This window comes from Hyperolius riggenbachi, chromosome 1, assembly GCF_040937935.1.
Source record: "Hyperolius riggenbachi isolate aHypRig1 chromosome 1, aHypRig1.pri, whole genome shotgun sequence".
Lineage (NCBI taxonomy): Eukaryota > Metazoa > Chordata > Amphibia > Anura > Hyperoliidae > Hyperolius > Hyperolius riggenbachi.
Genome location: NC_090646.1, coordinates 614,815,471 through 614,839,201, shown reverse-complemented (window position 1 = coordinate 614,839,201; position 23,731 = coordinate 614,815,471). Strand labels below are relative to the sequence as shown.

Sequence of the window (23,731 nt, the reverse complement as noted above, 5' to 3'; positions counted from 1 at the left end):
CCTGCTCTCACACAGAATCCCTCCCTCTACCGATGCCTAACCCTAACCTAACCCTACTCTCACACAGAATCCCTCCCTCTACCGATGCCTATTCCTAACCCTACTCTTACACAGGACCCTCCCTCTACCGATGCCTAACCCTAATCTAACCCTACTCTCACACAGGACCCTCCCTCTTCCAGTGCCTAACCCTAACCTAACCCTACTCTCACACAGGACCCTCCCTCTACTGATGCCTAACCCTAACCTAACCCTACTCTCATACAGAACCCTTCCTCTACTGATGCCAAACCCTACTCTCACACAGGACCCTCCCTCTACCGATGTCTAACTCGAACCTATCCTACTCTCACACAGATCCCTCCCTCTACTAGTGCCTAACCCTACTCACATACAGAACCCTCCCTCTACCCATGCCTAACCCTACTCACATACATAACCCTCCCTCTACCCTTGCCTAACCCTAACCTAACCCTACTCTCATACAGAACCCTTCCTCTACCGATGCCTAACCCTAACCTAACCTTACTCTCACACAGAACCCTCCCTCTACTGATGCCTAACCCTAACCTAACCCTACTCTCATGCAGAACACTCCCTCTATCGATGTCTAACCCTAACCTAACCCTACTCTCACACAAAACCCTCCCTCTACTGATGCCTAACCCTACTCTCACACAGGACCCTCCCTCTACTGATGCCTAACCCTAACCTAACCCTACTCACACACAAAACCCTCCCTCTACTGATGCCTAACCCTACTCTCACACAGGAACCTCCCTCTACCGATGCCTAACCCTATCCTAACCCTACCCTCACACAGAACTCTCCCACTAACGATGCCTAACCCTATCCTAACCCTGCTCTCTCACAGAACCCCCTCTCTACTGATGCCTAACCCTAGCCTAACCCTACTCTCACACAGTACCCTCCCTCTACTGATGCCTAACCCTAACATAACCCTATTCTCACACAGAACTCTCCCTCTACCGATGCCTAACCTAACCCTACTCTACTCTCACACAGGACCATCCCTCTACCGATGCCTAACCCTAACCTAACCCTACTCTCACACAGAAACCTCCCTCTACCGGTGCCTAACCCTAACCTAACCCTACTCTCGCACAGAACCCTTCCTCTACCAATGCCTATCCCTTAACCCTCCCTTAGCCAATGCCTAACCTTTAACCCTACGTTAGCCGGTGCCTGACTCTTATCTCTCCCTTAGCCAATACCTGGCTCTTCACCCTCCCTTCCCGTTGGTGCCTAACCATTACCTCCCCCCTTTCCCGGTGCTGTCTAACCCTTAATCCTCCCTTAGCCGATGCCTAACCCTTAACCCTCCCTTAGCCAATGTCTAACCCTTGACCCCACTCCATCCCCTCCCCAACACCTTAACCTTATGCAACCCTCCCTCCCCCCCAATCTGTGAATAGTGGTAATAAGGTGACATTTGGGTGCCTGAGGCTACTGATAAAATAGCCACTATATGTCACTTTATTGTCTGTAACAGAAAATGACAACTTTCAAAGACTTGATGGATACTGTAAGTGAAGACATAAACATACTGAAAACTATGTTTACAACAAAGAAGAGATGTCAGCTTGGTTGTGCAACTGCATAGGCACTAATATAGGTACAGCAATAAACTGTTGGGATATCAGGTAGCTATTTACAAGAGGCCACAGGGACAATTTAGTCTGCTGCAAGCAAGGCAGCGCTGGTGTGAACTAGAAAAAAAAGTGCACAGAACAGGTGACCCTTCATAGGGTCTTCTTGCATGCGTTCAGCAGGAGAAGGACTACCATTTATTACTAGCTACACATTGCCCAGCAAGCTCATGGTGAACCAGGACTCCTAGGAGTGTGTAAAGGGTTGAAAGAGACCAAAAAGCTTTCTTACTAAGTTGATAAGCAAAACAGAAGTTTGCTTTCTCAAAACAGAAGGTATTTGTAATTATTCAGGTTGGACAGATCTCTTCTTTTTTAACTGCTTCTGGGCAGCGGTGATTGAAATTTGATGCGTTATTCTTGCCAGGGCGTATATATTTCACCTCACTGCCTATGCACATTCTTGCCTTTCTCGTCTCTCCCGCCAATCACTTCTATCTCTGCCCACCGCAACTTACTCGCCCTGCCGTCTTTATTGGCTCCTGACCCTGTCATCAATGTGAGCAACTCCCATTGGCTTACATTGATCACAGGGTCAGGAGCCAATGAAAGCAGCTCCTGGCCCGGCTCACAGGCGTGCAGGCTGCAGCGCGTACAATGGTGGTAGTGATTCATCGTAAGGAGCCGGTTTTTGATGTCAGTGGCCTCTGGTCCTTAAAGGGCAACTATTTGAAAAGGGCGCCTGGAAAAAAGGGCGCCTGGTGTAGGCCATATATGTTAACCAGCTGAGCGGTCTGGACGAGCTCAGCTCGTCCAACACCGCCAGCGGCTGCCGCTCAGGCCCTGCTGGGCCGATTTTAACGAAATAAAAAGCAGCACACGCAGCCGGCACTTTGCCAGCCGCGTGTGCTGCCTGATCGCCGCCGCTCTGCGGCGATTCGCCGCGAGCAGCGGCGAAAGAGGGCCCCCCTAGCCGCCTGAGCCCAGCGTAGCCGGAACAAAAAGTTCCGGCCAGCGCTAAGGGCTGGATCGGAGGCGGCTGACGTCAGGACGTCGGCTGACGTCGATGACGTCACTCCGCTCGTCGCTATGGCGACGATATAAGCAAAACAAGGAAGGCCGCTCATTGCAGCCTTCCTTGTTTATTCTGGGCGCCGGAGGCGATCGGAAGATCGCCTCCGGAGCGCCCTCTAGTGGGCTTTCATGCAGCCAACTTTCAGTTGGCTGCATGAAATAGTTTTTTTTTTATTTAAAAAAAACCCTCCCGCAGCCACCCTGGCGATTTAATCAGAACGCCAGGGTGGTTAAATTCAGCTACAAAGGGCGCCTGGTATAGCCCATATATGCTAAATTCAGCTACAAAAAGGACGCCTGGTGTAGCCCATATATGCCAAATTCGGCTACAAAAAGGGTGCCTGGTGTAGCCCATATGCCAAATTTGGCTACAAAGGGCGCCTGGTGTAGCCCATATATGCCAAATTCGGCTACAAAGGACGCCTGGTGTAGCCCATATATGCCAAATTCGGCTACAAAAAGGGCGCCTGGTGTAGCCCATATGCCAAATTCGGCTACAAAGGGCGCCTGGTGTAGCCCATATATGCCAAATTCGGCTACAAAGGACGCCTGGTGTAGCCCATATATGCCAAATTCGGCTACAAAAAGGGCGCCTGGTGTAGCCCATATGCCAAGTTCGGCTACAAAGGGCGCCTGGCGTAGCCCATATATGCCAAATTCGGCTACAAAGGGCGTCTGGTGTAGCCCATATATGCCAAATTCGGCTACAAAAAGGGCGCCTGGTGTAGCCCATATATGTCAAATTCGGCTACAAAAAGGGCGCCTGGTGTAGCCCATATATGCCAAATTTGGCTACAAAGGACGCCTGGTGTAGCCCATATATGTCAAATTCGGGTACAAAGGGTGCCTGGTGTAGCCGAAAAAGCTAGTTTTATTTTATAAAAAGGATGCTGTTATAGGCAAAATTTGTTGGGCTATAAAAGGGCTCTAGATATAGCTGAGAAAAGTGATTACTATGACCTAACATCTCCCTACTCTCACACAGAACCCTCCCCTGATGGTGCCTATTACCCTAACCCCCCTGTTGGTGCCTTACTCTAACCCCTAACCCCTCCCTGGTGGTGCCTAACCCTAACCCCTTCCTGGTGATTACTATGACTTAACTTCTCCCTACTCTCACACAGAACCCTCCCCTAACCCCCCAGGTGTTGCCTAACCCTAAGACTCCCCTGGTGGTGCCTAACCCTAAGACTCCCCTGGTGGTGCCTAACCCTAAGACTCCCCTGGTGGTGCCTACCCCTAAGACTCCCCTGGTGGTCCCTAACCCTAAGACTCCCCTGGTGGTCCCTAACCCTAAGATTCCCCTGGTGGTCCCTAACCCTAAGACCCCCCTGGTGGTGCCTAACCCTAAGACTCCCCTGGTGGTGCCTAACCCTAAGACCCCCCAGGTGGTGCCTAACCCTAAGACCCCCCAGGTGGTGCCTAACTCTAAGACTCCCGTGGTGGTGCCTAACCCTAAGACTCCCCTGGTGGTGCCTAACCCTAAGACCCCCGAGGTGGTGCCTAATCCTAAGACTCCCCTGGTGGTACCTAACCCTATGTCCCCCCTGGTGGTGCCTAATCCTAACCCCCCCCCCTAGTGGTGCCTAACTCTAAGACCCCCCGCTTATGTTACCTAATCCTAATCCTCCCTGTACCCTTTTATCAAAAATCTCAACTATAAAAGGGGACTCTGAGGCCTAACTAACCCTAACCCTAACCCTAACCCTATGACTTAACTTCTCCCTACTCTCACACAGAACCCTCCCCTAACCCCCCAGGTGTTGCCTAACCCTTAGACTCCCCTGGTGGTGCCTAACCCTAAGACTCCCCTGGTGGTGCCTAACCCTGAGACTCCCCTGGTGGTGCCTACCCCTAAGACTCCCCTGGTGGTCCCTAACCCTAAGACTCCCCTGGTGGTCCCTAATACTAAGATTCCCCTGGTGGTCCCTAACCCTAAGACCCCCCTGGTGGTGCCTAACCCTAAGACTCCCCTGGTGGTGCCTAACCCTAAGACCCTCCAGGTGGTGCCTAACTCTAAGACCCCCCCAGGTGGTGCCTAACCCTAAGACTCCCCTGGTGGTGCCTAACCCTAAGACCCCCCAGGTGGTGCCTAACCCTAAGACCCCCCAGGTGGTGCCTAACTCTAAGACTCCCGTGGTGGTGCCTAACCCTAAGACTCCCCTGGTGGTGCCTAACCCTAAGACCCCCGAGGTGGTGCCTAATCCTAAGACTCCCCTGGTGGTGCCTAACCCTATGTCCCCCCTGGTGGTGCCTAATCCTAACCCCCCCTAGTGGTGCCTAACTCTAAGACCCCCCGCTTATGTTACCTAATCCTAATCCTCCCTGTACCCTTTTATCAAAAATCTCAACTATAAAAGGGAGCGGAATAAAAAACCTTATATGGGCTACAGTAGGGCGCTCTTTTGTAGCCGAAAGAATATGGGCTACAAAGAGGTGCCCACTTGTAGCCTATATCAAAACTCAAGCGCACTTTTCACCACCTTGATGCCAATATTTGCAGAAATAACATTGATGTCTATGGAGGCGCCCTTTTTATACAGGCAGCTCAGGCACCCTTTTCAACTGATCTGCCTAAAAGGGCCAGAGACCGCTGGATAAAGAGACAATAAAGCGAAAAAAAAATTATGATATTATGATTTGTATGTGTAGCACAGCTAAGAAATAAAACATTAAGATCAGATACATCAGTGTAATTGTTTCCAGTACAGGAAGAGTTGAGAAACTCCAGTTGTTATCTCTATGCAAACAAGCCATTAAGCTCTCCGACTAAGTTAGTCGTGGAGAGGGCTGTTATCTGACTTTTATTATCTCAACTGTTCCTGGACTATTTACTTTTTCTCTGCTAGAGGAGAGGTCATTACTTCACAGACTGCTCTGAAAGACTCATTTTGAATGCTGAGTGTTGTGTAATGTGCACATATTATAGAATGATGCAATGCTAGAAAAAACATTATATACCGGAAAATAAAAGTATGAGAATATTTTCTTTGCTGCTAATCTTCTAGTAATTATTCATAGTACACAACCAATTCACTATATCATATATTTTTTTTCCGCCTCAGTGTCTCTTTAAGAAGGCAAACTTCAGTTTTTTATTTATTATTAATAATAATTTACAAAGTGCCAGTATCTTCTGTGGCATTGTACAGAGTAAGAAACAAACATATGGTACGTAGCAATGTACGTTGGGGTATGTCTCAAAGGAGATATTTTCAAACATTTTCAATAAAATAACTTTAAAGCTCCCACCATGGAAGAAACCTTTTACCTCTTTCAATTTCCAAGTGCTGAAAAATAGCTTTTCCCCATCTGCCATAAACTTGTTAAACTCTGAATCTGCTCTGAAAAAAATTAAACCTCTGGATGGTCCAGAAGCTTCTCAGATCCACTTTAATCCCACTGTTCCTCCAGAGGACTCTCCTCTTCTTTTGGCCAAACTTCTGGCTGTCTATGAGCGCATCCTTACTGGGCATGCATGAGTAAGGTTCACACATGCCCAGTAGAACAAAGCAGCACTTGAGCATGAAGGAAAAAAAGCTGTGCACAAGGTCTTCATTATACTGAACATAGCAAATATAGGGTAAGCAGGTACACTGAAGTGGGCTGTATGGCCGTTGATCTGATAAGCAGGTGTTGGGGAGTTGAAAAGCGTACCCCACGCAATCAACATGCTCAAGACAAAGTTAAAGAAATTGTCTGGCACTGTTGAAGATGCATGAAAAAGTGAAAAAGTGCAATACTTAACACACAGGATGGTGGATAATGCAAAAAGGTACTTATCGTGATCACTCGACTGAACGGAGTGTCGGGTTGCAGCAGTGGGCGCCGCTGGTGCATGGCCTGATGACCGTTATGCAATCTAGCTTTTTCCAAGGCCGGTGAGTGCAGTGGAAAATCGCTTTGCAAAATTCGCAATCTCAAGTGATTGTATTTCGCGATATGCAGTATTAACAGGGCCTAGTAGAGATAGGCTTGGGACGCACTGGCAGTGGTTTTTGCAACACTTGCCAATCCCTGGCTATCGGCAAAGTGCTGCAAGTGGAATCCTGTGGGGGTGGTTCCATTTGCAGTGTTGTGATCGCAGAGTGTGTAGCATTTTGGTAGCGATCCCAGAGTGATTGCATCAACGGCTGCAGAGTCAAAATACGATTACTCTGGGAATCGCGGTCCAAATTTCAGACTTCTGCAATTTCTGAAATAGCAGGTGATTGGCGACCCCTCGCAAAGTGCCACTAGTGGGTCCCAGTGGCCAGGAAAATTTTAAAGGAAACCTTAGATGGGGCTATATAAAAAATGTATACATACCTGGGGCTTCCTTCCTCCAGACAGCCCCCTCCCCCGGCCAGATGACTGGGCTGCCATCCTCCGCTGCCTGCAGCCACCGCAAATTGCCCCGGAAAGTCCTTCGTTCTGGGGGCACACTGCGTAGCCTGGCTGTTCGCGCTCCCCCATTGCGTTAACATGACCGGGAGCAATCTGCACCTGCGCAGTAGTACTGAGCAGGCCCAGAACGCTCCCACCTACGGGAGCGAGATGGGGAGCGCACAAAGCCTGACTGCGCTTGCGCTGACTGGACGACTTACCGGCAGTGGTGCTCAGCAGAGCTCGAATATTCGAGTAGCTCGAATATTCGAGCTCTTTTTCAGCTATTCGAGCTCGGTATTCGAGCTCCGAATAGCTGGAGCTATTCGAATGGGCTATCCGAGTACACTCGAATAGCCCATTCACTATTCGAGCTATTCGAGCAACTCGGCGCTATTCGAGCTCGGTACCGAGCTCGAATAGCGTCATAGCCCAGATTGATGTCCTTAGAGCCAATCAGAGGGCTCCCAGGCCCTCTGACGGCAGCCAATCACAGAGGGGGACCCTGGCCAGCCCCTACCCTATAAATAGCGGCCGCCATGTTCCGTTTCTCCATGCTTGCCTGAGACTTGTACAGAGAGAGAGTTGCTCCTTTGTGCTTTGGCTTAGCAAGTGCTCTATTGTGATCATTTACCTAGCGTTTTTGCTCACCTACACCTGCCATATACACCTATATTGTTGTTAGTTAGATAGACATTGTATTTTAGTTAGTAGCTTGTGTGTTACATTAGAGACAGGCAGCTGCTGCAAGCTTACAGGTTTAGGCCTCAGGGGGGCCTTGCCTCTGTGGGCAGCTGTCCTCTGTTTATTTCTCTCATCTATACCAGTATTTCTGCTGTCCTTTACTAATAGTATTGTAGTTATACTGTACTAGGAGTAGGACACTCACTGACTGTCACTGTTTATAGGCTACTAGCTAGCTCCTGCGTGTGTGCACTCACTCACTGTCTGTGTGTACACACACTCTATTTCCTTCTGATTACTGATAGATTATTGTTAGTTAGTTGTACTTACTTACTACTTACTCTTACTGTACCCGTAGGGACACTCACTGTCACTGTTCATATAGGCTACTAGCTCCTGCGTGTGCGCACTGCACTCACTGTCTGAGTGTACACACACAACACACACTCTATTTCCTTCTGATCGCTGATTGATTATCGTAATTAGTTAGTTCTACTTACTGTTACTACTTACTCTTACTGTACTAGGAGTCTAGGACACTCAGTCACTGTCCATAGGCTACTAGCTCCTGCGTGCGGTCACTCACTGTCTGAGTGTACACACACCCACACCCCATTTCCTTCTGATCGCTGATTGATTATTGTAATTAGTTAGTTCTACTTACTGTTACTACTTACTCTTACTGTACTAGGAGTCTAGGACACTCAGTCACTGTCCATAGGCTACTAGCTCCTGCGTGCGGTCACTCACTGTCTGAGTGTACACACACCACCCACACTCCATTTCCTTCTGATCGCTGATTGATTATTGTAATTAGTTAGTTCTACTTACTGTTACTACTTACTCTTACTGTACTAGGAGTCTAGGACACTCAGTCACTGTCCATAGGCTACTAGCTCCTGCGTGCGGTCACTCACTGTCTGAGTGTACACACACCACCCACACTCCATTTCCTTCTGATCGCTGATTGATTATTGTAATTAGTTAGTTCTACTTACTGTTACTACTTACTCTTACTGTACTAGGAGTCTAGGACACTCAGTCACTGTCCATAGGCTACTAGCTCCTGCGTGCGGTCACTCACTGTCTGAGTGTACACACACCACCCACACTCTATTTCCTTCTGATCGCTGATTGATTATCGTAATTAGTTAGTTGTACTTACTGTTACTACTTACTCTTACTGTACTAGGAGTCTAGGACACTCAGTCACTGTGTTCATAGGCTACTAGCTCCTGCGTGCGTGCACTCACTGTCTGAGTGTACACACACCCACACTCCATTTCCTTCTGATCGCTGATTGATTATTGTAATTAGTTAGTTCTACTTACTGTTACTACTTACTCTTACTGTACTAGGAGTCTAGGACACTCAGTCACTGTGTTCATAGGCTACTAGCTCCTGCGTGCGTGCACTCACTGTCTGAGTGTACACACACCCACACTCCATTTCCTTCTGATCGCTGATTGATTATTGTAATTAGTTAGTTCTACTTACTGTTACTACTTACTCTTACTGTACTAGGAGTCTAGGACACTCAGTCACTGTGTTCATAGGCTACTAGCTCCTGCGTGCGGTCACTCACTGTCTGAGTGTACACACACCACCCACACTCCATTTCCTTCTGATCGCTGATTGATTATTGTAATTAGTTAGTTCTACTTACTGTTACTACTTACTCTTACTGTACTAGGAGTCTAGGACACTCAGTCACTGTGTTCATAGGCTACTAGCTCCTGCGTGCGGTCACTCACTGTCTGAGTGTACACACACCCACACTCCATTTCCTTCTGATCGCTGATTGATTATTGTAATTAGTTAGTTCTACTTACTGTTACTACTTACTCTTACTGTACTAGGAGTCTAGGACACTCAGTCACTGTGTTCATAGGCTACTAGCTCCTGCGTGCGGTCACTCACTGTCTGAGTGTACACACACCACCCACACTCCATTTCCTTCTGATCGCTGATTGATTATTGTAATTAGTTAGTTCTACTTACTGTTACTACTTACTCTTACTGTACTAGGAGTCTAGGACACTCAGTCACTGTCCATAGGCTACTAGCTCCTGCGTGCGGTCACTCACTGTCTGAGTGTACACACACCACCCACACTCCATTTCCTTCTGATCGCTGATTGATTATTGTAATTAGTTAGTTCTACTTACTGTTACTACTTACTCTTACTGTACTAGGAGTCTAGGACACTCAGTCACTGTCCATAGGCTACTAGCTCCTGCGTGCGGTCACTCACTGTCTGAGTGTACACACACCACCCACACTCTATTTCCTTCTGATCGCTGATTGATTATCGTAATTAGTTAGTTGTACTTACTGTTACTACTTACTCTTACTGTACTAGGAGTCTAGGACACTCAGTCACTGTGTTCATAGGCTACTAGCTCCTGCGTGCGTGCACTCACTGTCTGAGTGTACACACACCCACACTCCATTTCCTTCTGATCGCTGATTGATTATTGTAATTAGTTAGTTCTACTTACTGTTACTACTTACTCTTACTGTACTAGGAGTCTAGGACACTCAGTCACTGTGTTCATAGGCTACTAGCTCCTGCGTGCGGTCACTCACTGTCTGAGTGTACACACACCACCCACACTCCATTTCCTTCTGATCGCTGATTGATTATTGTAATTAGTTAGTTCTACTTACTGTTACTACTTACTCTTACTGTACTAGGAGTCTAGGACACTCAGTCACTGTGTTCATAGGCTACTAGCTCCTGCGTGCGGTCACTCACTGTCTGAGTGTACACACACCCACACTCCATTTCCTTCTGATCGCTGATTGATTATTGTAATTAGTTAGTTCTACTTACTGTTACTACTTACTCTTACTGTACTAGGAGTCTAGGACACTCAGTCACTGTGTTCATAGGCTACTAGCTCCTGCGTGCGGTCACTCACTGTCTGAGTGTACACACACCACCCACACTCCATTTCCTTCTGATCGCTGATTGATTATTGTAATTAGTTAGTTCTACTTACTGTTACTACTTACTCTTACTGTACTAGGAGTCTAGGACACTCAGTCACTGTGTTCATAGGCTACTAGCTCCTGCGTGCGGTCACTCACTGTCTGAGTGTACACACACCCACACTCCATTTCCTTCTGATCGCTGATTGATTATTGTAATTAGTTAGTTCTACTTACTGTTACTACTTACTCTTACTGTACTAGCAGTCTAGGACACTCAGTCACTGTGTTCATAGGCTACTAGCTCCTGCGTGCGTGCACTCACTGTCTGAGTGTACACACACTAAATTTACTTGTGATTACTACTGATTATTGTAACTGCTAGTTGTACTTCTTGACTGTTACTACTTACTTACTGTACTAGGGGACACTCACTCAGTCACCTCACCAACCAACCCACTCCATTAAAGTACCCCACTTTTCACCCGCCCTTTTACAAAACTTTTGTCTATACGCCCAAAACATTTAAGATGTCTGGAAGTGGCAGCCAGCGCGGTTTGGGCAAGGGGAAGGGCAGCAAGGGAATCAGGAGGAGAGGGAGCAGCATTGTGGCAAGCCGCGGCCGCGGGCGCGCCACCATGCACAGTTCCGCAGCAGCAGCGTCAGTGGCTAACATTCCTCCCATAGCCACTGGCCGTGGACGCCTTGGGCGCCGCCCAGCAGGAGCATCTGCAACACACGCTGCAGAGACACAGCAGCAGCAGCGTGTAGCACCTGCTCCCATTTTCCTCCAGCCGGGTCGGAAACGTCCCATTGAGGAAAAGGATGCAGACACTGTGGTGCAACTCATGACGGAGGATGAGCAGCCCGCCATCAGCTCTGCATCCGAGGCCTCCACCCTCACCACCACCACCACCCCTGTTCGCAGCAGCCGCCCAGCAGGGTCTGGGGAGGAGGCCAGTTCACCGTCACTCGCCGACCTGTCATTCAGCAGTCTTTTGACCCCAGGCATCATGAGTAAATTGTCTGCTGTTGTTGGCGATCTTGAGGAGGAGATGCTGATGGGCACTTTGGGGGATGAGGGATTGGACAGCAAGACTGTGGCGACAGTCAAGCAGCCCATCCATGCATCAGGAGAGGAGTTTGGGGGGTCCTCATCCCAGCAGGACATGTTTCAGGAGGGGGAGGATGATGATGACCCGGTGACAGACAGAGACTGGGTGCCACCACCTCCAGGGGATGTCGTCCTCAGCAGCTCTGAGGAGGAGGAGGAGGATGCGCTTGTGGGCCTTGCAAGGAGGCGCATCATTGCAAGCATTGGCAGCGTCCCACAGCCTGCTGGTGTCTCAGGCTCAGCAGCAGCAGCAGCAGCAGCATCAGCCAGTACCACCCCCAGCCGCACCCAAGCCCCCCCCCCAACCACCACAGGGAGACAGGCAGCAGCGCTTCCATGCCGTAGGGGGAAGTTTCTGTCACCAATCTGGCGGTTTTTCACCATGCCCACTGTGTACAGCAAGTACGCCACTTGCAACCACTGTCAGCGGAAGTTGAGCAGAGGTGCAGACCCCTTAAAGTTCAGCACCAGCTCGCTCATCAACCACCTTGCGGCTAAACATTTCCACCAGCATGAGGAGTTCCAGAGGCTGAAGGCATCTGCTGCTGGCAGTGGCACCACACCCATCACTGCACAGCCTTCAGCAGCAGCAGCAGCAACAGCAGCCACCCGCCCTCCTGCTCCTCCAGCAGCACCAGCAGGAGTGCGGAAACGCACTGCTCCTCCCCCCTCTGCAACTCCTGCCGCCGACACTGAGGCCTGTTCTGGCAGCCAGTCCTCAGTGGCCTCCTCTGCTGTGTCTGCTGATTCCCGTGTCAGCAAAAGGCCACGCCAGAGCCTTTTGAGCGAGTCCTTCCAGGGGGTGGTTAGGGCTCTGCCTCCCAGCAGCCGTCGCGTGCGGCAGCTGAACGGCTTGCTGGCACGGGCCACGTGCTCCCAACTCCTGCCGTACACGCTCGTGCAGGAGGGGAGCGACATTCGTGCGCTGCTTGCTTGCGCAGCCCCAGACTGGCAGCTCCCCAGCAGACACTTCTTTGCCCGCAAGGCCATTCCTGCACTGCACCGCTTTGTGATGGCCAATGTGGAGCGAGGGCTGGAGCACGCGGTTGGTGAAAGGGTCCACGTCACCATGGACTCCTGGAGCAGCCGCTTCGGGACAGGCCGCTACCTGTCCTTCACTGTCCACTGGGTCAGCTTGGTGGAAGGGGGTGAGGATGGGAGAGCAGCAGCGGGCACAGCAGCAGCAGCAACACAGTGGGTGGTGCCACCCCGCAGGCTCAGGGGAACTGCAGCAGGTTCCTCCGATCCTCTGCCATCCTCCGGCACACCTGGCCAAACCCCCCGCCTCAGCAGCAGCGTGAAGGCCCGCCACTGCCAAGCGCTGCTGCACTTGGTCAGCCTTGGGAAGACCAAGCTGACGGCAACCCATGTGTTGGCCAAACTCCAGGAGCAGGAGAGGATTTGGCTGACCCCCAGAGGCCTCAGAGTCGGAGAGGTGGTGGCCGACAATGGGGCCAATCTGGTTGCCGCAATAGACAGGGGAAACCTGACCCACATCCCCTGTCTTGCCCACGTGCTGAACCTGGTGGTGCAGAAGTTCCTGCGCACCTACCAGGGGATGGGCGAACTGCTGGAAACGGCAAGGAATGTTGTGCGTCACTTCCGGCGCTCGGCTGCAGCCTGTGCGAGCCTGGAAGACGTGCAAAAGGAGCTGGATCTGCCACGCCATCGGCTGATCCTTGACGTTCCGACTCGCTGGAACTCCACCCTGGCGATGTTGGAGCGTCTGGTTGAACAGAGGCGCGCTGTCAAACAGTACCTTGCCCTGGCCACTGTTTCCGCAGCTCTGAGAAGGGACAAGACCAGCAACTTCCCGTCCATCGTCCCCGATGATGACTGGAGGCACATGCAGCAGGTGTGCTTAGTGCTGGCTCCCTTCCTGCAGGCCACAAACATGGTGAGCAGGGACCATGCTATGGTCTGCGAGTGGGTGCCCCTGGTTTCTCTGCTGAACAGGGCCCTCGATGCTTTGCTGGAACAGGGAGCGGCAGCCTTGGACCAGCAGGAGCGGCAACCAGCTGCGCAGTCCACCTCTGAGGGGGAGGAGGAGGAGGACTTGGTGGAGGTCCCTGACCTGGCTGCTGATGAGGGGGATCAGCACAGCGCAGCTGAGTTGGTGCGGGGGTGGAGAGAGGATGAGGCGGCAGAGGAGGAGGATGAGGACAGCACTGACGTCGATGTGCCAGCAGACGTGGCCCGCCTCTTCCCAATGGCAGCGCACATGCTGACGTGCCTGCGCAGGGACCCCAGGGTGATCCAGATGAAGCAGAGGGAGGACATCTGGATCAGCATGATGTTGGACCCACGCCTCAAGGGGAAGTTGAGCCAGTTCCTGCCGCCTGCAGGAGGAGACCCAGCGCAACAAATAAGGAGCTTGCAGCAGGCCCTTGTTGAGCGCTTGGAGGAAGCCTTCCCCCAGCCTTCCACCCCCACTGTCCAGCAGCCAGCACAGAGGAAGCAGCAGGTGCCTGCATCCAGCAGCAGCAAGCGCCCCACAGACCTGCTGTCTCTCAGCCACGAGCTCTACAGGACTGTAGAGGCTCCGGCAGCAGTGACTAGAGAGGAGATGCATGCAGCAGCATCCTCCTCCGGTCACAGCCAGCGCCTGACCCGCATGGTGGCTGACTACATGGGGTCGTACAGCGGGCTTGACAGCGATGCCCCTGTTGATCCCATGGAGTATTGGGTCAAGCGCATGGAGTACGCCCTGGAAGTGCTGTCCTGCCCCCCTTCCAGCGTGCTGTCCGAGCGCTGCTTCAGTGCAGCTGGTGGCGTGGTCACCGAGAAACGCTCACGTCTGTCTCACAAGTCTGTGGACAGACTGACGTTTCTCAAGATGAACCAGGCGTGGGTGGAAGGCGAGTTCCTGGCCCCTGTTGTCGGCGAGAGGGGGACATGAACTGGCTGCCGGAACCATCGTTAATGTGCCTTACCACCCTTTACCACCTCCTGGCTCCTGCTCACTAAGCCAGCCTGGTTCACTTTGACTATTACGTCGCCTGCAGCCACACATTTTACACCTACAGTGGGCTGCTGTGTACTGCCCTTCTGCTGTCTGTCTGTGTTTCCCACTGCCAGGGTACACAGAATTACCTTCTTCTGCTGCCACTCTGCCACCAGCTATTACGTCAAACAATAGCTATATTGGTTGCAAAACCAAAAACCAAAAAACCATAAAAAAAAAAAAAAGGTTTAATTTTTCTGAGGTGCCCGGGTTGAAAACTGTGTTGTCCCAGTTGTGTATTGGACACAATGTGGGCTGCACGACCGCTGTCTGGGACCTCCTGTTGTGTTTATTTACAGCCCTGGTATCACCGCTAGGTACCAGGGCTATTATGTCACGCTGCCTACCTGCTGCCACACTCACACTGCTCCTCCATACCTCCTCCTGCTGCTGCTGCTGCTGTCTGTCTGTGTTTCCCACTGCCAGGGTACACAGATGATTTACCTTCTGCTGCCACTCTGCCACCAGCTATTACGTCAAACAATAGCTGCTCGCCTACTCCTCCATTCCTCCTCCTGCTGCTGCTGTCTGTCTGTGTTTCCCACTGCCAGGGTACACAGATGATTTACCTTCTGCTGCCACTCTGCCACCAGCTATTACGTCAAACAATAGCTGCTCGCCTACTCCTCCATTCCTCCTCCTGCTGCTGCTGTCTGTCTGTGTTTCCCACTGCCAGGGTACACAGATGATTTACCTTCTGCTGCCACTCTGCCACCAGCTATTACGTCAAACAATAGCTGCTCGCCTACTCCTCCATTCCTCCTCCTGCTGCTGCTGTCTGTCTGTGTTTCCCACTGCCAGGTAGTGTTGGGCGAACATCTAGATGTTCGGGTTCGGGCCGAACAGGCCGAACATGGCCGCGATGTTCGGGTGTTCGACCCGAACTCCGAACATAATGGAAGTCAATGGGGACCCGAACTTTTGTGGTTTGTAAAGCCTCCTTACATGCTACATACCCCAAATTTACAGGGTATGTGCACCTTGGGAGTGGGTACAAGAGGAAAAAAAATTTAGCAAAAAGAGCTTATAGTTTTTGAGAAAATCGATTTTAAAGTTTCAAAGGGAAAACTGTCTTTTAAATGCGGGAAATGTCTGTTTTCTTTGCACAGGTAACATGCTTTTTGTCGGCATGCAGTCATAAATGTAATACATATAAGAGGTTCCAGGAAAAGGGACCGGTAATGCTAACCCAGCAGCAGCACACGTGATGGAACAGGAGGAGGGTGGCGCAGGAGGAGAAGGCCACGCTTTGAGACACAACAACCCAGGCCTTGCATGAGGACAAGAAGCGTGCGGATAGCATGCTTTGTACCACCATGCAGTCATAAATGTAATAAAGATAAGTGGTTCAATAAACAGGGACCACGCGGCAACGCTAACCCAGCAGCAGCACACGTGATGGAACAGGAGGAGGCGCAGGAGGAGAAGGCCACGCTTTGTGAGACACAACAACCCAGGCCTTGCATGAGGACAAAAAGCGTGCGGATAGCATGCTTTGTACCGCCATGTAGTCATAAATGTAATAAAGATAAGAGGTTCAATAAACAGGGACCACGCGGCAACGCTAACCCAGCAGCAGCAGCAGCAGCAGCACACGTGATGGAACAGGAGGAGGCGCAGGAGGAGAAGGCCACGCTTTGTGAGACACAACAACCCAGGCCTTGCATGAGGACAAAAAGCGTGCGGATATAGCAGCAATGCTTTTTGCCGCCATGCAGTCATAAATGTAATACAGATGAGAGGTTCAATAAACAGGGACCGGAAACGCTAAACCATCCCAGATGTTCATCGGTCATGTTACTTGGTTGGGGTCCAGGAGTGTTGCGTAGTCGTTTCCAATCCAGGATTGATTCATATTAATTTGAGTCAGACGGTCTGCATTTTCTGTGGAGAGGCGGATACGCCGATCTGTGATGATGCCTCCGGCAGCACTGAAACAGCGTTCCGACATAACGCTGGCTGCCGGGCAAGCCAGCACCTCTATTGCGTACATTGCCAGTTCGTGCCAGGTGTCTAGCTTCATGCCCGGTTTCAGGTCCAGCGGTGCCAGCCACAAATCCGTCTGTTCCTTTATTCCCCTCCAAATTTCCTCCCCTGTGTGCTGCTTATCCCCAAGGCAGATCAGCTTCAGCAACGCTTGCTGACGCATGCCAACAGCTGTGCTGCACTGCTTCCACGATCCTACTGCTGCTGGTGCTGGGTTAGCATTTCCGGATGAGGTACAGCTTTGAGATGCGTTGGAGGAGAAGGAGTCAGAGAGGTAGGTGCTGCTGTTGTTATCCAGCTGTTTGCGGCGTGGGCAACACCCGCGCCGTAGCAGGTGAGGAATCGCTGCCAGGCTCCACAAGGTTCACCCAGTGCGCGGTAAGGGAGATGTATCGACCCTGGCCGAACGCACTCGTCCAGGTGTCAGTGGTGAGGTGAACCTTGCAGGCAACGGCATTCTTCAAGCTTCGGGTTATTTAGCTGACCACGTGCTCATGCAACTCAGGCACTGCAGAGCGCGCAAAGTGGTAGCGGCTGGGAACCACGTAACGTGGGATGGCCACTGACATCATGCCCTTGAAGCTGTTTGTCTCCACCACTCGATATGGCAGCATTTCGCAGGCCAGAAGCTTGGCTATGCTGGCTGGCTGTTACTGCCACGGCCCGGGGGTCATTTGCTGGCAATTTCCTCTTGTGCTCAAACATCTCAGAGACAGACAACTCAACCGTAGCGCTGCACACCGAAGGGCTGTTGGTTGTTGTGTTTGATGAACACTGGGAGACCTCAAGAGCACTAGTCCGGAAAGTGACAGTGTCAGCATCGTCTGATGTTTGTGAATGTTGTGAACCACGCAATGGCTGGGCTACTGCTGCTGCTGAGGCGGGTCTGGTGGTGAGTCTGGTGAACCCAAGGGAGGCAGTGTTGCTGGTGGTACCCTGTCCTGCCGCGTTTGCCCACAGAGTGGGATGTTTGGATAGAATGTGGCGGCTCATGCTGGTGGTGGAGAGGTTGTTAATACTTTTCCCCCTGCTCAGGCGGGTCTTGCACACCTTGCAAATCGCCATGGTAACATCCTCAGTGCAGTCTTCAAAGAAAGCCCAGACTTTAACTGGCTGAGGACTCGGACCTCGTGCGTGATGTGCTGGTGCTGCTTAACCCACTGCTGGACGCTTGAGAGGTCATCCAAGTAATTATCTGGTCCTGTTCTTTTGGATCTGTGAGGGTTGTTGTCCTGGACAACATGGGCAGTATTGAGTGGGTTTTCTTGGGTGCTCCCCTGTGGCCTGTACGTGAACCGTCAGGGGAAACACCTCTTCCCTTGCCCCTCCCTCTTTCACCGGATTTCTTCCTCATTTCACTTATCCTTAAAGTACACGCTGACTGGCAGCAGTACAGTGGCAGTACAGAAATGCTATACAGTGGTGGGTGAGCGGTGTACCACTATTGTCAGCAGTGACACAGAGCACAATGCTATACAGTGGCGGGTGAGCGGTGTACTACTGTTCCCAGCAGACACAGAGTGGAAGTAAACACAATGCTATATAGTGTGGCTGAGCCGTGTACACAGAGTGGCATTAAACACAATGCTATATAGTCTGCTATATAGTCACCCCGAACAGGGTGATGTTCTGCAGAACCCAAACAGTGGCAAACACTGTTCGCCCAACACTACTGGGAGGGAACGCAGATTTTAGTACCTAAACACACGATACAACATGTTTTCCGGGGTCGGACTCTGAGGCACATACAGATGGTCCCGATCATCATCCTCATCATACAACTCTTCTCCTGAGTCTGACCCACCCACCACCTCTGCCACCCCAACATCCCCAGACACAGACCCCTCATCGTCCTCAACATTAACTTGGGATGCTGGCCTGAGCCAGACCTCCTCCTCCACATCAGGCCCCATCATCTCCTCAATGGCAGCCCTCATTAATCGCTCTGGCGACGGACTGATGGACACAACGTTCTCCTCCGGGGAGGGCTGCTGCTGACCACTGGCTGCTGGGGTGGATGTTATAGCTTGCGTGGGGCGTTGGCTGTTGCTGTTGTTGGGAGTGCTGCTCACAGCGGAGGTCTCTGGGGAACTCATGTTGAGCTCATATAGTGGTTGACGGTGAGTGGAGTATTACTGATCCCAGCAATATACACACTGACTGGCAGAGTACGCAATGCTATATAGTGTGGCTGAGCGGTGTACACAGAGTGGCAGTAAACACAATGCTATATAGTCTGGCTGAGCGAGCGGTGTACTACTGTTCCCAGCAGAATCAGAGTGGCAGTAAACAATGGTATATAGTCTGGCTGAGCGGTGTACACAGAGTGTCAGTAAACAATGGTATATAGTCTGGCTGAGCGAGCGGTGTACTACTGTTCCCAGCAGAATCAGAGTGGCAGTAAACAATGGTATATAGTCTGGCTGAGCGAGCGGTGTACTACTGTTCCCAGCAGAATCAGAGTGGCAGTAAACAATGGTATATAGTCTGGCTGAGCGGTGTACACAGAGTGTCAGTAAACAATGGTATATAGTCTGGCTGAGCGAGCGGTGTACTACTGTTCCCAGCAGAATCAGAGTGGCAGTAAACAATGGTATATAGTCTGGCTGAGCGGTGTACACAGAGTGTCAGTAAACAATGGTATATAGTCTGGCTGAGCGGTGTACACACAATGCTATATAGTCTGCTATATAGTGTCAGTAAACAATGGTATATAGTCTGGCTGAGCGAGCGGTGTACTACTGTTCCCAGCAGAATCAGAGTGGCAGTAAACAATGGTATATAGTCTGGCTGAGCGGTGTACACAGAGTTTCAGTAAACAATGGTATATAGTCTGGCTGAGCGGTGTACACAGAGTGTCAGTAAACAATGGTAAATAGTCTGGCTGAGCGGTGTACACAGAGTGGCAGTAAACACAATGCTATATAGTCTGGCTGAGCGAGCGGTGTACTACTGTTCCCAGCAGAATCAGAGTGGCAGTAAACAATGGTATATAGTCTGGCTGAGCGGTGTACACAGAGTGTCAGTAAACAATGGTATATAGTCTGGCTGAGCGGTGTACACAGAGTGTCAGTAAACAATGGTATATAGTCTGGCTGAGCGGTGTACACAGAGTGGCAGTAAACACAATGCTATATACTCTGGCTGAGCGAGCGGTGTACTACTGTTCCCAGCAGACACAGAACAGTAAACAGAATGCTATATAGTGTGGCTGAGCGAGCGGTGTACCACTATTCCCAGCAGACACAGAACAGTAAACAGAATGCTATATAGTGTGGCTGAGCGAGCGGTGTACCACTATTCCCAGCAGACACAGAACAGTAAACAGAATGCTATATAGTGTGGCTGAGCGAGCGGTGTACCACTATTCCAAACAGACACAGAACAGTGAACAGAATGCTATATAGTGTGGCTGAGCGAGCGGTGTACCACTATTCCCAGCAGACACAGAGTGGCAGTAAACAGAATGCTATATAGTGTGGCTGAGCGAGGTACACAGAGTGGCAGTAAACAGAATGCTATATAGTGTGGCTGAGCAAGCGGTGTACTACTATTCCCAGCAGACACAGAGTGGCAGTAAACAGAATGCTATATAGTGTGGCTGAGCGAGGTACACAGAGTGGCAGTAAACAGAATGCTATATAGTGTGGCTGAGCAAGCGGTGTACTACTGTTCCCAGCAGTGACACAATGACAGGGGGGACCCTGGCTAGCGTGGCTGGAGCGCGAACTACCCTGCCTGCCTACCCAAAGCTAAACCCACAGACAAATGGCGGAGATATGACGTGGTTCGGGTATTTATTTACCCGAACCACGTGACCGTTCGGCCAATCAGAGCGCGTTCGGGTCCGAACCACGTGACCCGTTCGGCCAATCACAGCGCTAGCCGAACGTTCGGGGAACGTTCGGCCATGCGCTCTTAGTTCGGCCATGTGGCCGAACGGTTTGGCCGAGCACCGTCAGGTGTTCGGCCGAACTCGAACATCACCCGAACAGGGTGATGTTCTGCAGAACCCGAACAGTGGCGAACACTGTTCGCCCAACACTACTGCCAGGGTACACAGATGATTTACCTTCTGCTGCCACTCTGCCACCAGCTATTACGTCAAACAATAGCTGCTCGCCTACTCCTCCATTCCTCCTCCTGCTGCTGCTGTCTGTCTGTGTTTCCCACTGCCAGGGTACACAGATGATTTACCTTCTGCTGCCACTCTGCCACCAGCTATTACGTCAAACAATAGCTGCTCGCCTACTCCTCCATTCCTCCTCCTGCTGCTGCTGTCTGTCTGTGTTTCCCACTGCCAGGGTACACAGAATTAACTTCTGCTGCCACTCTGCCACCAGCTATTACGTCAAACAATAGCTATATTGGTTGCAAAACCAAAACCAAACAAACCATTAAAAAAAAAAAAAAAGGTTTAATTTTTCTGAGGTGCCCGGGTTGAAAACTGTGTTGTCCCAGTTGTGTATTGGACACAATGTGGGCTGCACGACCGCTGTCTGGGACCTCCTGTTGTGTTTATTTACAGCCCTGGTATCACCGCTAGGTACCAGGGCTATTATGTCACGGCGAGCTGCCTGCCTCATTGACTGCCTGCTGCCACACACTCATCCTCCTCCTCCTGCTGCTGAATTTACCTCCTGCTGTCTTTGTGTTTCCACTGCCAGGGAGCACATACAATGGCGCTTCCAACATGCGTGCGCCCACCAGCTATTTGTTACGCTCAAAAATAGCTGCATTTCTTAAAAAAAAAATTGAAAAGAGAAATACGTGAAGAAGAAGAAGACGATATTGAAAAGGAAGGAGAAGATGAAGATGAAGAAGAAGATGAAGAAGAAGATGAAGAAGATGATGAAGAAGAAGATGAAAAAGAAGAAGAAGATGAAGAAGAAGAAGAAGATGAAGAAGAAGAAGAAGATGATGAAGAAGAAGAAGAAGAAGAAGATGAAGAAGAAGAAGAAGATGAAGAAGAAGAAGATGAAGAAGAAGAAGAAGAAGAAGAAGAAGATGATGAAGAAGAAGAAGATGAAGAAGAAGAAGATGAAGAAGATGAAGATGAAGAAGAAGAAGAAGATGAAGAAGATGAAGATGAAGAAGAAGATGATGAAGAAGAAGAAGAAGATGATGAAGAAGAAGAAGAAGAAGATGATGAAGAAGAAGAAGAAGAAGATGATGAAGAAGAAGAAGAAAAAGAAGAAGAAGACAATATAGAAGAAGAAGAAGAAGATATAGAAGAAGAAGATCTAGAAGAAGAAGAAGAAAGATAAAGAAGAAGAAGAACAAGTATATACAGTAACACTACTGAACAAAATTAAGGACACAACTTCTCTTTCCACATTTTTTTTTTAAAGGAACATCCCCTCATAATCACTTGCTGTTGTTACTTGGAAAAAAAGATGTTTCTTGCATCATTCACCCTCAAAACAAGTGTTGGAAGCTATTTAAGGCCAATTCGAATAGTCAGCTCGAATAGTGAGCTCGAATACCGACTCGAATAGTGAGCTCGAAGTCCGAGGTCGAATCGAATAGTAAAAATTATTCGACTCGAATATTCGACTGACCTCGAATAATTTACTATTCGAATTCGACCTAACTCGAATTTTGAAAAGGGGTATTTGAGCATCACTACTTACCGGGGCCAGTTGCGGAAGTTGCAGGCAGCGGAGGATGGAGGCATGGGAGCTATCTGGCCAGAAGGGGCTGGATGAAGCCCCAGGTATGTATACATTTTTGATATCCCCCCTCTCAAGTACACTTTAAGAAGTAGTTTCCCTTGAGGTTTATGGGTTGTCCTCCTTGAGGTCAACATGTTTACACTTCAAGCAATCACAGCAAGCTTGGTTGCACTGGCAACTACTTACCTGCACTAAGGTGGAGTGGCTGGAGGAGTTTATGGTATCCTTTCGATAAGGCACTTGTCATGGTTCCAGCAAGCCTCATTTTGTAAGGCACACAGCAGCGTGAAGGGAGCAGCCCTTGTTTAGTTATACAGCTATTGAGTTATACAGCTAGACTGGGAATGAGGAGGGGAAGAGTCAGCAGAGCAGGGGGAGGAGGAGGCTGCTGACACCCCTCCAAAATACGCCTCCCTGAAGTGACTGAAGAGCAAAGGGAGATCCTCCACCATAAACAGCACAGCTTTTAAAGCATTTCCACCTGCCAATGGTTGTGACGACAGAGCACATACAAAATGAACTGTATTGTTTTCTGTGAGAAATAACCCAGCTATGCCTTGTATTGTAGATACCACACAACTATAAATTCCAGGGATTGTTTGCTGCTCAAAGGATTTATTAAAGGGAAATTCCACCTTCAGTATAGAATTGCCACATATGTAAATGGGTTTTGCACAATATTAGGATACAATATCAGGCAATCTGAAGTGAAAATAAACTTATGATATAATGATTTGTATGTGTAGTACAGCTAAGAACAGTGCCAGATTTGCCATAAGGCACTGTAGGCATGTGCCTACAGGCGCCTGATGATAGAAAGGTGTCTCACTTCCCTCCCTGAGCGCCTCCCTTCCTACTTCCCTATGCTGGGTCCAAATGAAAGTGTAAATGAGAGGTTACTCACCCGGCTTTCAGTATTGCACAAACAAGATCTCCCTTCAGTCAGGGGCACCTCTAGCTACTTAATACTGAGGTAGGAGGCGCCCGTAAGTATAGTAATGCTTTTTGAGAGATAAAACATTGGTGTTCCTACCTTAAAGGAGCCGGACTCACATGCAAGGTAGTGGTTAAAAGGCTTCTCAATTTTATTGAACAGCACAATCAACAACGTATTTCACGGCACTTACCCCAGGCACTCTTATAGACCTGAGGAAGCGGCTTATGCCATGAAACGCGTTGTCGATTGTGCCTTTCAATAAAATTGAGTAAAGAGACACTGAAGCGAAAAAAAAAATGATGATATTATGATTTGTATGTGTAGTACAGCTAAGAAAAAAAACATTAA

The 23,731-nt window shown here is 49.9% G+C and overlaps 1 protein-coding gene across 2 annotated transcripts in view; it reads right to left on the bottom strand.

The window, feature by feature from the left end:
- Positions 1-22,801, bottom strand: part of AGXT2 (alanine--glyoxylate aminotransferase 2) — a 70,729-nt gene extending 47,928 nt beyond the window's left edge. For both annotated transcript variants that reach the window (XM_068250291.1, XM_068250298.1), the window contains exon 1: positions 22,633-22,801. In XM_068250291.1, coding sequence (XP_068106392.1) covers positions 22,633-22,711 — 79 coding nt within the window. In that variant the 5' untranslated portion in view covers positions 22,712-22,801. The remainder of the gene's footprint in view (positions 1-22,632) is intronic.
- Positions 22,802-23,731: the final 930 nt, after the last annotated feature.